Source organism: Dromaius novaehollandiae, chromosome 13 (assembly GCF_036370855.1).
Source record: "Dromaius novaehollandiae isolate bDroNov1 chromosome 13, bDroNov1.hap1, whole genome shotgun sequence".
Taxonomy (NCBI): domain Eukaryota; kingdom Metazoa; phylum Chordata; class Aves; order Casuariiformes; family Dromaiidae; genus Dromaius; species Dromaius novaehollandiae.
The window spans coordinates 22980096-22993139 of NC_088110.1; the positions used below are offsets into that span (position 1 = coordinate 22980096).

The 13044-nt window shown below is 38.2% G+C and overlaps 1 protein-coding gene across 2 annotated transcripts in view; it reads left to right on the forward strand.

The window, feature by feature from the left end:
- The window catches only part of BANP (BTG3 associated nuclear protein), a 182049-nt gene that overhangs the window by 70697 nt on the left and 98308 nt on the right, over positions 1-13044 (forward strand). For both annotated transcript variants that reach the window (XM_064519782.1, XM_064519783.1), the window contains one exon: positions 4906-5073. In XM_064519782.1, coding sequence (XP_064375852.1) covers positions 4906-5073 — 168 coding nt within the window. The remainder of the gene's footprint in view (positions 1-4905; positions 5074-13044) is intronic.

Sequence of the window (13044 nt, forward strand, 5' to 3'; positions counted from 1 at the left end):
ATGGGATGTCCTCTTGCCTTTTCTCTAAACTTTAAAATAATATTGAATTTGAAAATACAAAAGAACACTTAACCAAATCTTTGTGTTACATGTCAGTCTAAATGCACACATATTTTATATGTCTGTTGAATTCTCTGGGGTAACATGTTTTCTAATCTTTTAAAACATAACAATAACAAAGAGAAAGTCTGCACTGTCTAAGAATAAAGGGCAGCAAAGGGAACTCTGCCAAGTCCATGAAAATAATGATGATTTACTTTTTAATTTTCTAAAAAAAAATCCTGTATTCATGGTAAATGGGAAGCAGCACAATCTAGCAATATCTAAGGTCACTCTAATATCAATATTAAAAATGTAAGCTGTTAGTATGAAGCTTGTTTTTTTTAGGGGGCTGGTTTTGAATGTCGTATCAAGCCAGAATATTTCATGTCTGGTTTTGTAACTACAAATGTCTTCTCATCCTCCTCAGTTTGTTCTTAATTAGATTTCTTTACAACTGTGTGTTTTTGGTGGATTGCTTTGTCTGCTGACAGACTTCTGACCTTTAAAGAAAGAGAGGATTACTTTTTCGTGAATACTGTTTTTATGGGCTTTCTTTTGTTAGCTCTGTTTTTAAAAAACAAACCGTCTTCTTCCGTGTATTGTGCATTAGACGTCCCGAGAGTTTGGGAGTACATAGCCATTTCAGACATCATTGCTGATGATCTATGCGTTCATATCAGACCATCTTCTCTGTCTTTCCAAGCTCAGTTGTTTTCTCTGAACCACAAAAAGAGGGTGCACGAGAAGCGTTCGAGACCTCATTGTGTCATCGTTCAGCTTAGTTTTAGATGAACTTTGGCAAAAAGGTAGCCAGAACTAGCACTGTGTTTCTAATCTAGGGCTTAGCGTGCAAAACTTAGTAAGAGACACCTGTTGGCTTTTAAAGATGATTTATTTAATTTTCTGGATGCACTCATGCCTTCTTCCTAAGTTGTTGCTTAATAAGATTTGACTATTGGTTCTTGCTCTTCGCTGCAAAAAAGGGTTGCAAACCAAGGATCGATGATATCCTCCGTGCGCACTTCAGGATACTCGGTGCCTCTGTGAATTCTTCGTGCAGACATCTTTGTCTCCCAGGCTGCTGCTGGTATTTATCTGGTTTGTGGAAATCACTCAAGCTCTTGCAATTTATTAAATAACTGAGCTATTTTAATTCTCTGGTGTATTTTTCATAAAGAACTTTGTTTAGGAAGTGAGGTTCCCAAAGAAAGCAAATGTTGGACCCTTAATGTTTAAAAACAAGCACATCCTTTGTTTTGAGTATTACTGGCAACCATCCATTGTCCTAGATAAAGAAATCTTCTAAAAACACATTTAGGCATCCTTAGATGATCTAAACTCTTTACTTCACTGTCCTTGTATAAATGCATCCATCTTCCAAAATACTTTGTCTTTTTGCCAGAGTGCTGAATTATATTGCTGGATGTATTTTAATGTGTTTTCTACCAGGGCCGTTACGTGGCTTATAGATACTGTGCTGCTTATACATTATAATGCTTCGTGCTGCTTTTGACTAAAAAATGTTCTGGAAAAAGTTGCATCTGTTTACACTGAAGTAAAAGTTTCTGTCTTTTCTAATGTGGACTTCCCCAAGTTAGAAGTCTCATTTGCAATGTCTTGCTTTCTTCTTCCCTTTCTAGTTTTTTTTTTGCCATTTGACATATTCAGAATGAGACCCTTAGCTGAAAGCTCGCCTGCATGTGATCTGTTATTGGTAAAGACCAGAAAGTCAACACTTTGATTTTCTGACATTGTTTGTATGCATTTTCAGTGCGTATCTCTGTACCACATGTAAATCATATCTCTAATGCTGTTATAGGAACCTTTTCTCAGAATATGTATATCCACTTCAAAAATCCTCCAGTGTAGTTAGTATTAGATTTTTGTTTGGTCGTCAGTGGACTGTTATCAAATATGGTTGCTAAAGATCTTTTAATCGAATAACATTTTAGGTCATAGTACCAGCCTAGATATTCATACATCTGAAATTCATTTAACCTTTACATCTGCTATCTTCATAGTTAAGGGCTAATTTTTCGTGCCTAATTTGCTTGCTGTGACTGAGTGTGCAGTTATGGTAGAAATCTGTGCAAGCAGCAGGTATGTTGTCTATACCAGTCTTTCACCTTCAACCACTGTAACAGCTAAGCAGGAATTTCGTGAAAATGGGAAAGTAGTACACATGCCTGGCTTTGAGAAGTTGTGCCTGATGCCTGAGCGCTCTCTAGCTTGAAACCTACTTCTCCCACTCTACCCTATTTGGCTTGTTCATCTGTTTTATGTGCTTTCCTCCATAATCTTCTTCTCTCCATGAAGATGATGTTCACTATATTTAGTATTTCATGGCCATTCCTTATCACTGATTAAAAGATAACTTCTGCAACCTATGGTAGAAGGCCTTCTTTCTCTGTCTTTCCTCAATAGGGCAATTTCTAGGGTACTTTGTTACAGCTCTGACACCTATCATCTTCCTCATGTGCTCTTGTCCTACAGGCCTTGGCTCTCCTAGCATGACCACTTCACTGCCCCTGAGACTACCTTGTCCCAAACAACTTATATTGCTTTTGATTTCTGTTTGAATCCAGCAATGTCCTGGAATATCCCATGAATTACAGTGTAACATTTAAAATTGTTTCTGCAAGAGCTTTCTGTGATCTGCAGCTAATTCCATCACTTTTTTTAGTGAGCAGCAAGCAACATGAAAGTCATTAAAATGTATTTATGAATGAAATGTGGACATTTGTTCAAGGTAACCACAAAGCATATGACTGTGTTTTATGTAGGACTACACAAGTACTGTGTATGTACTGACAGCTGAAATCATATAAAGAGTTAAAACACAACTGTTTGTATTGGACATTACTGCAAACATTTATAAACCCATTTCGCTGTATACTGCATATTAGTTTTTAAAGCAAAAGACTACATTCAGAGATGCGGTCTCAGTATTTTCAGTACAGTATGTGCTTCCATTTTGCTGACACCTATGGAAAGGAAACTGTTACACAGCAGCAGATAATTTCAGTCAATTTTTTTCCTACCCTCACCCCCTTTTTGGAATCCTAATATAGGATTTGTAAAGCAGTCTCTAAATAACATGCTTGCTGTCACTTGACAATGAGAAATCTTGAGCCTGTGCAGTGCTTTAGAGGTGACTTTTTAATGCCAGCACTTTCTTCTGAAATGCTCTCTGCTTTATTTCAAATTGTTCTTTGAATAAAGGTACAATCAAACAGAGCATCAGAAAATAGATATAATGCTAAAAATGATGACTTGAGACATACAGTACTCCAGTTGATTATGTTAAAACAGTAACAGATTTTGAGAACTCTCAGCTCATTTTTATATATATAAAATACATTTATGTAATATAAAGGAGAGAGCAAAACTCTAACTTAGTGCAAAGCTAGAATTTTGCTTCTTTAAGCTTCAAATCAATGGTGTTAACATACATGATCAGACCTTATCCTGTTCATAGGACTATAAAACAGCTTAAGCATGTGTTTAAGTACTTCATCAGGATCCTATTTGAGAGTAAGATGATAAAGATAAACCCAGTAGGTTGAAAAGATGATTTTATCTGGGGGGGCCTGAGAACAGCTGATACATAAAGGAATAGAAGCCTTCCAGCAAAGTCATAAAGCCCAATTGAGTAGATACAGATATTACAACTTTAGATTGATTTTTAACTGCACTATTGTGCATCTAAATACTTCTGAAAAGTTTAAAAGTCCTGAAGTTTTAAAGAATAGTAAATGTTCAGATAGTTCTATTTTCCCTCAAGGTTTCTGAACCTTTTGATTTACTTTTCCAAGCATTTCCTTCTGCACCCATGAAGAGTATGGATTTCTCTTAAAATATGATCAAATTCCCTCAACTTCTGATGCTTTAAGCGAAATATAAACTACTGTAAGTAAGGCTTACAATAAAACAGTAAGTCTTTAACAGTGTAAGGAGAGCCTTGAAAAAGCTGACAATGCACAACACATTTCCTTCCCAATTTTTAACTCTCTTCAGATATTGAAACTAATATTTTTCTCATATTTTTTCTCATACCTGAGACACGTTTTCGATTGCTTCTGTTTCTTGTGTAGCCAGGTCTCTGCTTTGTTTACAGAGGTTGCACATGATAATGAACCTAGTTTGAGTTGGCAGCAGGACTCCGTCTATATAAGGTTTGTTACAAAATACTCAAGTAGTTCAACTCGCAAGTCCACATTGTTTTTATATAATCAGTTTGGCAACTCAGCACAAACTGTTCAAATAAGTGTTGAAAAGTGAAGCATGTGACTCAGATGACTTGACTTACTACTAGCAGTAATGTTTTTAGATTTTAATTTTGCACTGTGTTTTTATTGGATTTTGATGAATCTTCAAATGAACTTTAAAGGAGTTTGTCCATTTTATATGGAGTTTTAGTCTGGCTTCCTACTTATCAGATTTATACGTATTGTGGCACTATTAGTGGTAAATACAGCTTCATCTAGTTTTGACTTGGGAGTACTGGATCCTTCTGTTTTTCAGTATTGCACATCTTGAATGTAATAGTGCAATTTTCATGGATCAAAGTATGGATTGAGAAATTTCATAGACGGATGACATTTTTAAATACACAGCTGGTGTATGCATATGTATGATTACTTAGTTCTGCTAACAGCTGTTAAAATCACACCACTCTATAGCTTTGGTGTTTTTCTTAATGTCATAATATTCCTTTAGGGTGTTTTGGCATGATGGGAAGCCCTAAAATTTTCAGTTACTTTGTTTTCTTTGAGTGCATGACAGTATGGGTTGTTTATGTGTTTTCATGAAAATACAGATTTATGCCGGGTTCTATCCCTTTGTGTTTCTTTTTAATTATAGGTCACCTATTTTATAAATTTGGAATCACAGAATCTGACTGGTATCGGATCAAGCAAAGCATAGACTCCAAATGCCGAACAGCTTGGAGACGGAAGCAGCGAGGCCAGAGTCTTGCAGTGAAAAGCTTTTCAAGGCGAACGCCTTCTTCGTCATCTTACAGTGGTTCAGGTAAAATAAAAACAACAACAAAAGGCAAACCAGAGAAATGGAAACTTACAGTAATAATGTCATTTGTTTTTAATATACCTGAAAATGACTTTGCTCTTAAACTGTACTTACAACAGGTGCATGTAGACCCCACAGATTTTATTATCTTTATGAAACAGGAATATAAATGGAGAAATTGTCATTTCTTTCAATTGAATTTTTGGAGTGTTTTTCTATTACTGCAGCTTTTTTTTGATATAACATTTATCATCGGCAAAGAGGCATCTCTCTTTATTACAGTATGGGTGTATGTCTGTAGTGCACCTTGAGGAGTCACTGCAGCATTCATGTACTAAGTGAAGTCAACCACTCGTTAACATCGGGGCTTCCATGCAAGCCAGCTACGTACTGGTACATGCAGAGTCCTTGATGGGCTCGGGGGGCCCATAACTGTAGTAGATCCCTGGTAGAATATAGTACTGCTACGTCTACAAATCGCAGTCACACCCTTGCTTGCATTGCATTGGCGAACCAAGAAAGGAAGTGAGGGATGTGTGTTTCTTGCATGAGGAGCAGTGGGAGAAGGGAGACTAAAACAGTAGTAAAATACAGACTTGTTCAGGAATGAAAGTGTAGCACATTTCAGTGCGTGAGAGAGATTGGCTTTGTTCATTAGTACATGGTCTGAACTCCTTGCTTCACTGAGATGATTTCTAAATGAAAAAATTTGGCAAATGCAGCTTCATGCTATTGTATGTTTTTTTTAACCATATTAGATTTTTTGAGTAGACGGTCATAATACTTATTTGTAGCTGGCGTTCATCAGTGAACATTGCATGATGTTCACACCTGAACATCAAGAGTCAAGTGAATAAATCTTTCTCAGTGTGTTCACACCATTCAGTAGGACATGCTAAATTTTCTTCAGAAGGTAGTTTCCTCTAAAGAAATGCACACATCCTTAAAAACGTTGTAGGTGATTCTATGTTTCCATATAGGTATATAGGCGTGAATAATAACAGATGAAAAATACTGACCTAAGAAGTGTTCTCATAGGACATTCTGGCTCATACTTTTAATATAAAGCAGTGTTATGGGACATTTGTACATCATATATTAAAAACAGTGTTTTGGAAGTGAGCCCAAAGAAGAGGAAGTAAGTTTATTTGCCTGCATAAAATTTTTGGTTGCATGTTAACACTAACCACCGTATCTCAAGCAAAGAATGCCAAAATCTGCTTTCAATGGAAAGTTTTATGTGCTGGAACTGGGAATCATATCCAAAATTCTCCAATTAAAACAACTAATCAACATAATGATAACCATAAGCCATATATAGTGATTCAGTCTCTTAGCAATCCGTATTTTAGAATAAAAATGCAATAATAAGTGGGTATTATAATCTTGTGTTCATTCGGCCATACTCATTTGCTGTTGTTGAGATTTATTATTAAAAATTATTGATTTTTAATCTCCTTGTTTGGAGAGGTGGGGAGACCAATTGTAGAGACAGAAAACACAGATTCAGGTTCAGTGCGTTCTTGTCTTCAGAAGGCCACAAGGCAATAGACTTTATTTTTATTTTTTAGCTGAAAATTCCAGTTTTTGTTTCACTGTGGTTTGATCCCAACTCTGCCTATCTGATTTGTGAATAATTGTTCCATGGGTGCAAAGACACCCGAGTTGACTCTTGGGATTTCAGCAGCATGCTCTCTGAGAGTAGCGTGGTACAGAGCTGCATGAGATGGTTCTGCAAGAGCCAACTTGGGTTTTTCAGGCTCTGAGCCCAGGCTAACTCATCTAGCTGGAGTTGAGCTGGCCCCCTTTGGTACATCAGTCTTCTGGACTTAGCATGGAGCATTTATGCCACTTGGGTCTCCCAGTGTACAAGCTGTTTCAGCCCCCAAGTCCCCCAGACAGTGAAGCATTTGATGCAGCTCTTTTTAAAGATGTCTTTGGTCCTGAATATGATGAAGGTCAGCTGAGGCAATTTGGCATGTCTTTGCACACAGCCAAAAATAGAGTACCAGCAATAGCATTAATAGCTGCCTTTGGGTAGGCAAAAATATCCCATGGTTCAAAGGTTTTGTTAATTTTCTTTAAAATATTGCTCTTACTTGGAATGTTATTGGCATCATTTTCTGGGAGGGCTTAAAGATAATACATGAATTCACCACTACAGTCATACCCAGGAATGGTAAAATGCTGTTTTAAAAAGAAAAACCAAAAAAAAAAACCCAGCCCACTCTTCAGAATCAGGTGGTCTTTTGAAAAAACTAATCTGCATTCCAGAAACAGCTGTGAGTGATATTTCACCTGCAACACCTGAAGAAAGAGGAGAAGGTTTGAGGAAAGCAGGAGAGTGGGATGAGAGGCTGAATGAGTGTATAGGGAAAAGAAAGAGGGGTAAACATATAAGGAAAAAGTGTGGATTCAAGCACTGTTTAAAAAGGCAACTTTTTAATGAGAGGGCTGTAATTCCACCCTTGAGTTCAGGTAACCTCATGAACCACTCAGACTTTGCTTTTGTGGTTTGACATCTCTGGAACCCCTCAATGGAATTACAGCATCATAATTCACAGGCATCTGTTACTTATTACATATACTGCGTAGTGGATATAGCAAAACTCCTGCTGCCAGCTAGCAGGAAAAAGAAGTAATATTTCACAGCTCTGAAGTAAAGGAGGTCTGTATTTCACAGTTATGACAACATAGCTGTCAAATACGGCTTTTTAAAGTGTTACATATGAACCCAGACAGCTTTTATGGTAGCATTTGTTTCAGGGGGCAATTTAAGGTGAGCCTTCAATGGTCTGGAATTCAGCTACTTGAGAAACTGTCTTTTCCACTATTGTTCATTACAGCTATTACGATTAGCTTCTAGGTCTTCTAAGTCAGTTCTCCACCCAGCTGTGGCTGTGCACTCTTCTAGAGAGTAACTGCGTATGATTTCATTGTGTAACGTGTTGCTCCGTATCAGTTCACATATAACAGGCATTTTAGTTACTTATCTGTTGGGTGGAATATAGCAGCTGCTTCCCACAAAAGATATATAAAGATAGGAAAAAAAATTGCTGTTAAAAGATTGTGAATGGTTACTGCGGTGTCATCTTTACTCTGTGAAGAATGCAGGGATAGGCAGCGTAGTTTCTCCTGCAACTTCTCGGTGAGGCAGATCTGAGCAGTTCTGCCAGAGCTGCATGTGCCTGCACTTAGGTGCATAGCACCTTAGGAGGAACTTGGGAGCAAAATTATGACTGTTGCCTTCAGATCCTTCCTAATGCTGCTTTGTCTCCACTCACTCTCTAGAAGACTGTATGACTTCTATTCAAAGAAGGTATAATTACTTTGTTTCATCTGGAAATCTAGAAGAGCTTAATTCTGTGAATAACCACAGGTCACTGAGGACCTTGACCTAAGTATGTCAGCTTATATAGTAGTTTAAATGGAGAGTGACAGTAGTTTAAATGGAGAGTGAGAGGACAGTTGTATCAAATATGAAAGGACATACTTGATAGGAAGATACTTTCATTTTAGATCTTGTAAGCAAGCGTTTCAGATTGTGCTATGTGGGAGAATAATTAAAAGAAATCAGTCTTTTACCAGGTTAAATATGATAAATACGTTTCTTTGTAGAAACATGTTTAATGTAGAAGTATTTAAACCCGCTGATACTTAGCTAACTAATACTACTTTCTGAGGGAAGTTTTAGGACTTGCTATAGAAGATATTCCTGTAGCCTTTAGAAAATACTTTTTTAAAACTATGCTATTGCCATCGACACGTACCCAGAATAGAGAAGTAGCATCACAGTGTCTATTATGCAGCCAAGCTGTTTGGAGATCATTAAAATGCTTAAGTATGGTTTTGAGGTCCTGAGTGTGAATGAAGGACCACCACATTCCTGGTATTAACTGTCTTCCAGAATAGTTTTTCCTCTTCTGAGCTTGTAAGTGATCCTAGTATTTCATATAGAAAATTGGAACTGACAAGTGCAATGAAAAAAAAGGCTTAAATCCAAAACAGTGGTGCGTTTGCTGATAATTGGCTTGAAGTGATATTTTTAATCAGCTATCTCTAGGGGCTGATTAATAGCAAGATAGTTTTTGGTTATATCTTAATATAATTCTAAGTCTTTCAAATAAGAAATGTACTGGCACTTTCTTCAAATGTTGCAACATTCATTTATGTGTTGCAGAATATTTGCTTTGACATTGCCATGTTAAAAGTCATCTTTATAGAATAGGTAGTAAATTCTGTTTGGCAGTGAAAATTGTTGAACATCTCTATGTATCATTTAAAATAATTTTGTTGCTAATTCTAAAATAGTCTGAGATAAGCATGGTCACTGCCCTGCTGGACATCCTCTCCTTTGAAGCAGGTCAGTTGAGTTTCCGGAGCTGCTTTTAGGAGCAATTAATTTGCCTCATTTAAATAAAATGTAGCAATGTGAAACCTGCCCGTGACCTGGCTTTCGTTCCTGTGGCTCTGAGGCATCTTGAGGGTGGTCAAACACTGGGACAGGTTGCACAGAGAGGTTGTGAAGTCTCCACCCCTGGAGATGCTCAAAATGCGACTGGAAGTGATCCTGAGCAACCTGTTCTGGTTGCCAGCGCTTTGAGTGGGGCTGGGGGTGGGTTGGACTAGGCCATCTGCAGAGGTCCCATTCACTCTCATCTGTTCTGTGATTTTTATGAGCATTGAGTTGCTGCACATGTAATTATCAGATTTCAAATATTTACATCTAAAGAGGATTTCCTGAGGTGGCTGTACTTGACCTTCGCTCTTACATATTTGTTGGACATGTGAAAACTTTTAGGCTTTTTCTGCTTGTTGTTCATAAAAAGAATTATGTAGCGTGTGGCTTTGATTTCAATTGTGCTGTTAAAAATGATAACAGATTTCCTCTCTTTTCCTTATTACAAGGGAAAATTAGCTATGCAGACCCCGTAAGAAAGCACAAGGCTGAGCCTGTAGTCCTTGCTCAGGCTTTGCCGCAAGTTTTTTGCCCTGTACTTCTGTGATACTGTTCAGGTGTTAAGAGCTCGAGAGTAAATGATTCCCAGACTAAACACGTAAAGAAGCTGGTAGAAAAATACAAATGAATGCCTCGTCTCTGTTCTTCCCTCGCAAAGATGCTCATTTTGGTTGTTCTACATTTAATTGCCTGTGCAGCTTTATAGTAGCCACAAGATTTATGGGTTGCGTAAAGTCATTGCAGCAGACTGTTAGATTTAGGCAGAGGTTGCATTTCCTTAAGTTATCTGGTTCTTTGGTTTGAAACTGTTGCCGTTTGTTGGCCTTGAGGTATTAATTACAGTGGTTTGCTCTGCTGTTCTCAGAGCCAACACTTTAGTCCTTAATGTGTGTTTTTTCTCTCATATATTTTCTGACAGGAGTTGTACACATGGCTGCCGTGATGATTTAGCTAGATATTCTTTTAAAAGACATTAGTGGTCTGTGGGGGGAAGGCGGTCGGAAATGAGATTTTTGGGAGGAGGATTAGTTGAAGAGTGCCTTCTCTCCCTTTCTTTTAATTTCTCTTAAGATCGTTAAAGCTGTTATCACAGTTTTTCCATGTTGGAATTATTAATTAGTTCTATGACTTTGGGATTTATATGTAGATTTGGGTTGAAGTGCTCAGCCTATGCCAAGATGTCACACACACAGATGGATGTTGCAGCCAAATCTTTGTAGCTGCTTTGCCAAATGGGAGGCATTTAGCGCTGGATGAGTCAGGTTTACATAATGGTTTACAGTAGAGAGTTTTATTTCTGTGAATTGCTCATTAATCAGTAAAATTTTGTTTTCCTTTTTCTGTTTTTGAAGACTGCTTTGCTTCATCTGCCTGTTAACCTTTCCTTGGTAAGACTAGATGCCAAGGAAGTAAGAAAAATACTTCCTAGCTCGTTACCAGAAGTGTGCGGCTGTGAGGCCTAGAAACTAGAAAAGCAGTTCTGAGTAACAATATGTAAGCGCGGAGATCAGACACGAATCCCCTCTGCTGCAGAATGCCTACCTCCTACGTTTCCTTCCCAAACGAGAGGTCAAATGCTCAGCTGATAAATCTTTGGCAAAGTTTTGCTGAGCTGAGTGTGGCTGTGACAAGCTATACCGGCTGCGCTCCCGTCCGGAGGAATTCCCGGGAAAAACGTGGCGTTCCCTTTTGCTTTTTGCACTTACTGAAAACGAAGCTGGCGTAGGTATCTGTTAGCATACTTCAAGTGACTGTTCCTAAATATGTCTACAGAAACGCAGGGGTAGATTTTAAATAAAGATTAATTGCAAAAGTGAATGAAGTGTAATGAGACTAGAAAAGGTTTGGAAAATACCCGAGGTTTTGCCTTTGAAGTGAGGAATTTAAAAGTTGATCTTGGTTTGAAAGTTAAACCTGTATTTTTGAAACAGTTGCAGATTACATTTGTCTGAGAAATCTAGTGGAATGGCCGAGGAAGGTGAGCTTTGGAGGAGGGGACAGGAGTCACTCTCCCAGTGGGAGGATTTTGCCAACTGTTGAACATTCATCCGAGAAGACAAAAACTTATTTAGCGAGGCGAAGCTTTCTTGGACTCGGAAGCCCATGCAGTCAACAGGCAGAAAATCTGAAAGGACTAATCTCAGTTCGGGAAGGACTATCTCGGCAGTAGGTTTTTGCAGGATCACGATTAGCCGCGGGCGAGCGCAGCCGAAGCGGCCGGGCCGCGACGATGGCGGTGTGCCCTGCTCGCCATCCGTGCCGCGGCAGCGCTTCGCTTCCCGTCCACCTACTCTCGAAACAGCGCAGCGGAAAATTTCAAAGCGAGAGTTCAGCCGTATAGTTTCTTGGTGCCAGGGATTCGCTAATATATTAAAGTTGTAAATGTGAGGCCAGATAGTTTACACGATAGTGATGTATAACTGTTGACATATCCTCCATTCAAGCTGTGTGCTATTCATGTTTGTGTTTGTTTTTTATGGGGAATGTTTAAAAATGGATAAATATTGCTTTTGTCTGGACAGAGATTTAGAGGGGGGAAAAAACAACGTGTATAAAGGACGTGTTGTTTTTAGACGCTGCTGAATCCTCTCTCCTTTCTTCTTAAAAAAGGAAAAAAGAAAAAACCCAACAACCAACAAACCAACCCAAAAAACCCCAACTGTGGTTGTTGCAATGAAGCCAAAATGAAATCTATTTATAAGTTACCTTGAGAAATGTACAGTATGACTGCATTCAGTCCCTTTCTCTTGGTCCTACCTCTGAAAAGCTCATTAATTTTTGGCATCTGTAAAGCAGAAGATGGTCCACAAATAAGTACAGAGTTTTTCTACTTTCCAGTTAAAAGCACATTTCAATATGTGCATAATACATACATAAATATGTATTTTTATCTGCTGCAGCTATTTTTATTTCTTTGAAATTCTTCTGTTGCTTGACTTTCCCAATCATGTAAATGCATCTTAGTGTTTTCTCAGAAGTACAGCATTGCGGTTTGTACTGGTAAGTTTAAGTTACTGGAGCAGTATTGTTAGAAGGTTATTAAAGCTGTTAGCGAAACAAGCTTCTTTCTTCATCATTCATCATGATTCTTACTCAGCATCCCAAGTCCGGTTTTATTTGTGTGCAAAAAAAAAAAATTACATATACACGTGCACACACGTGTATATATGAAGAATTAGGTATTTGGACAGCATAGCTTGAGCAGCTGTTGAGCTATATAGTGGGAGACTGGCAAACAAAGTCACAGCTGAATGGGCTTGTGGTAATCAATAAGAAACAAGGTGAAGAACAGCAGGCATTCTTGGCTGTTTAGTATCCTAACAAAATGTTATTTTGTAAAACAAAAAAAATTAATTGCATAAAAATATTACTGTAACTGGAGTCATGGAGGTGAGAGAAAAAGCAAAAGAAAGAGGCTTGGGTATGTGACAGCTTCAGGATGCCTGTTAATGCCACGGGGCGTAATGGCAAAGCCCTCATAGTGGGCAGCAGGATCGGTATCACAGGTTTGAACA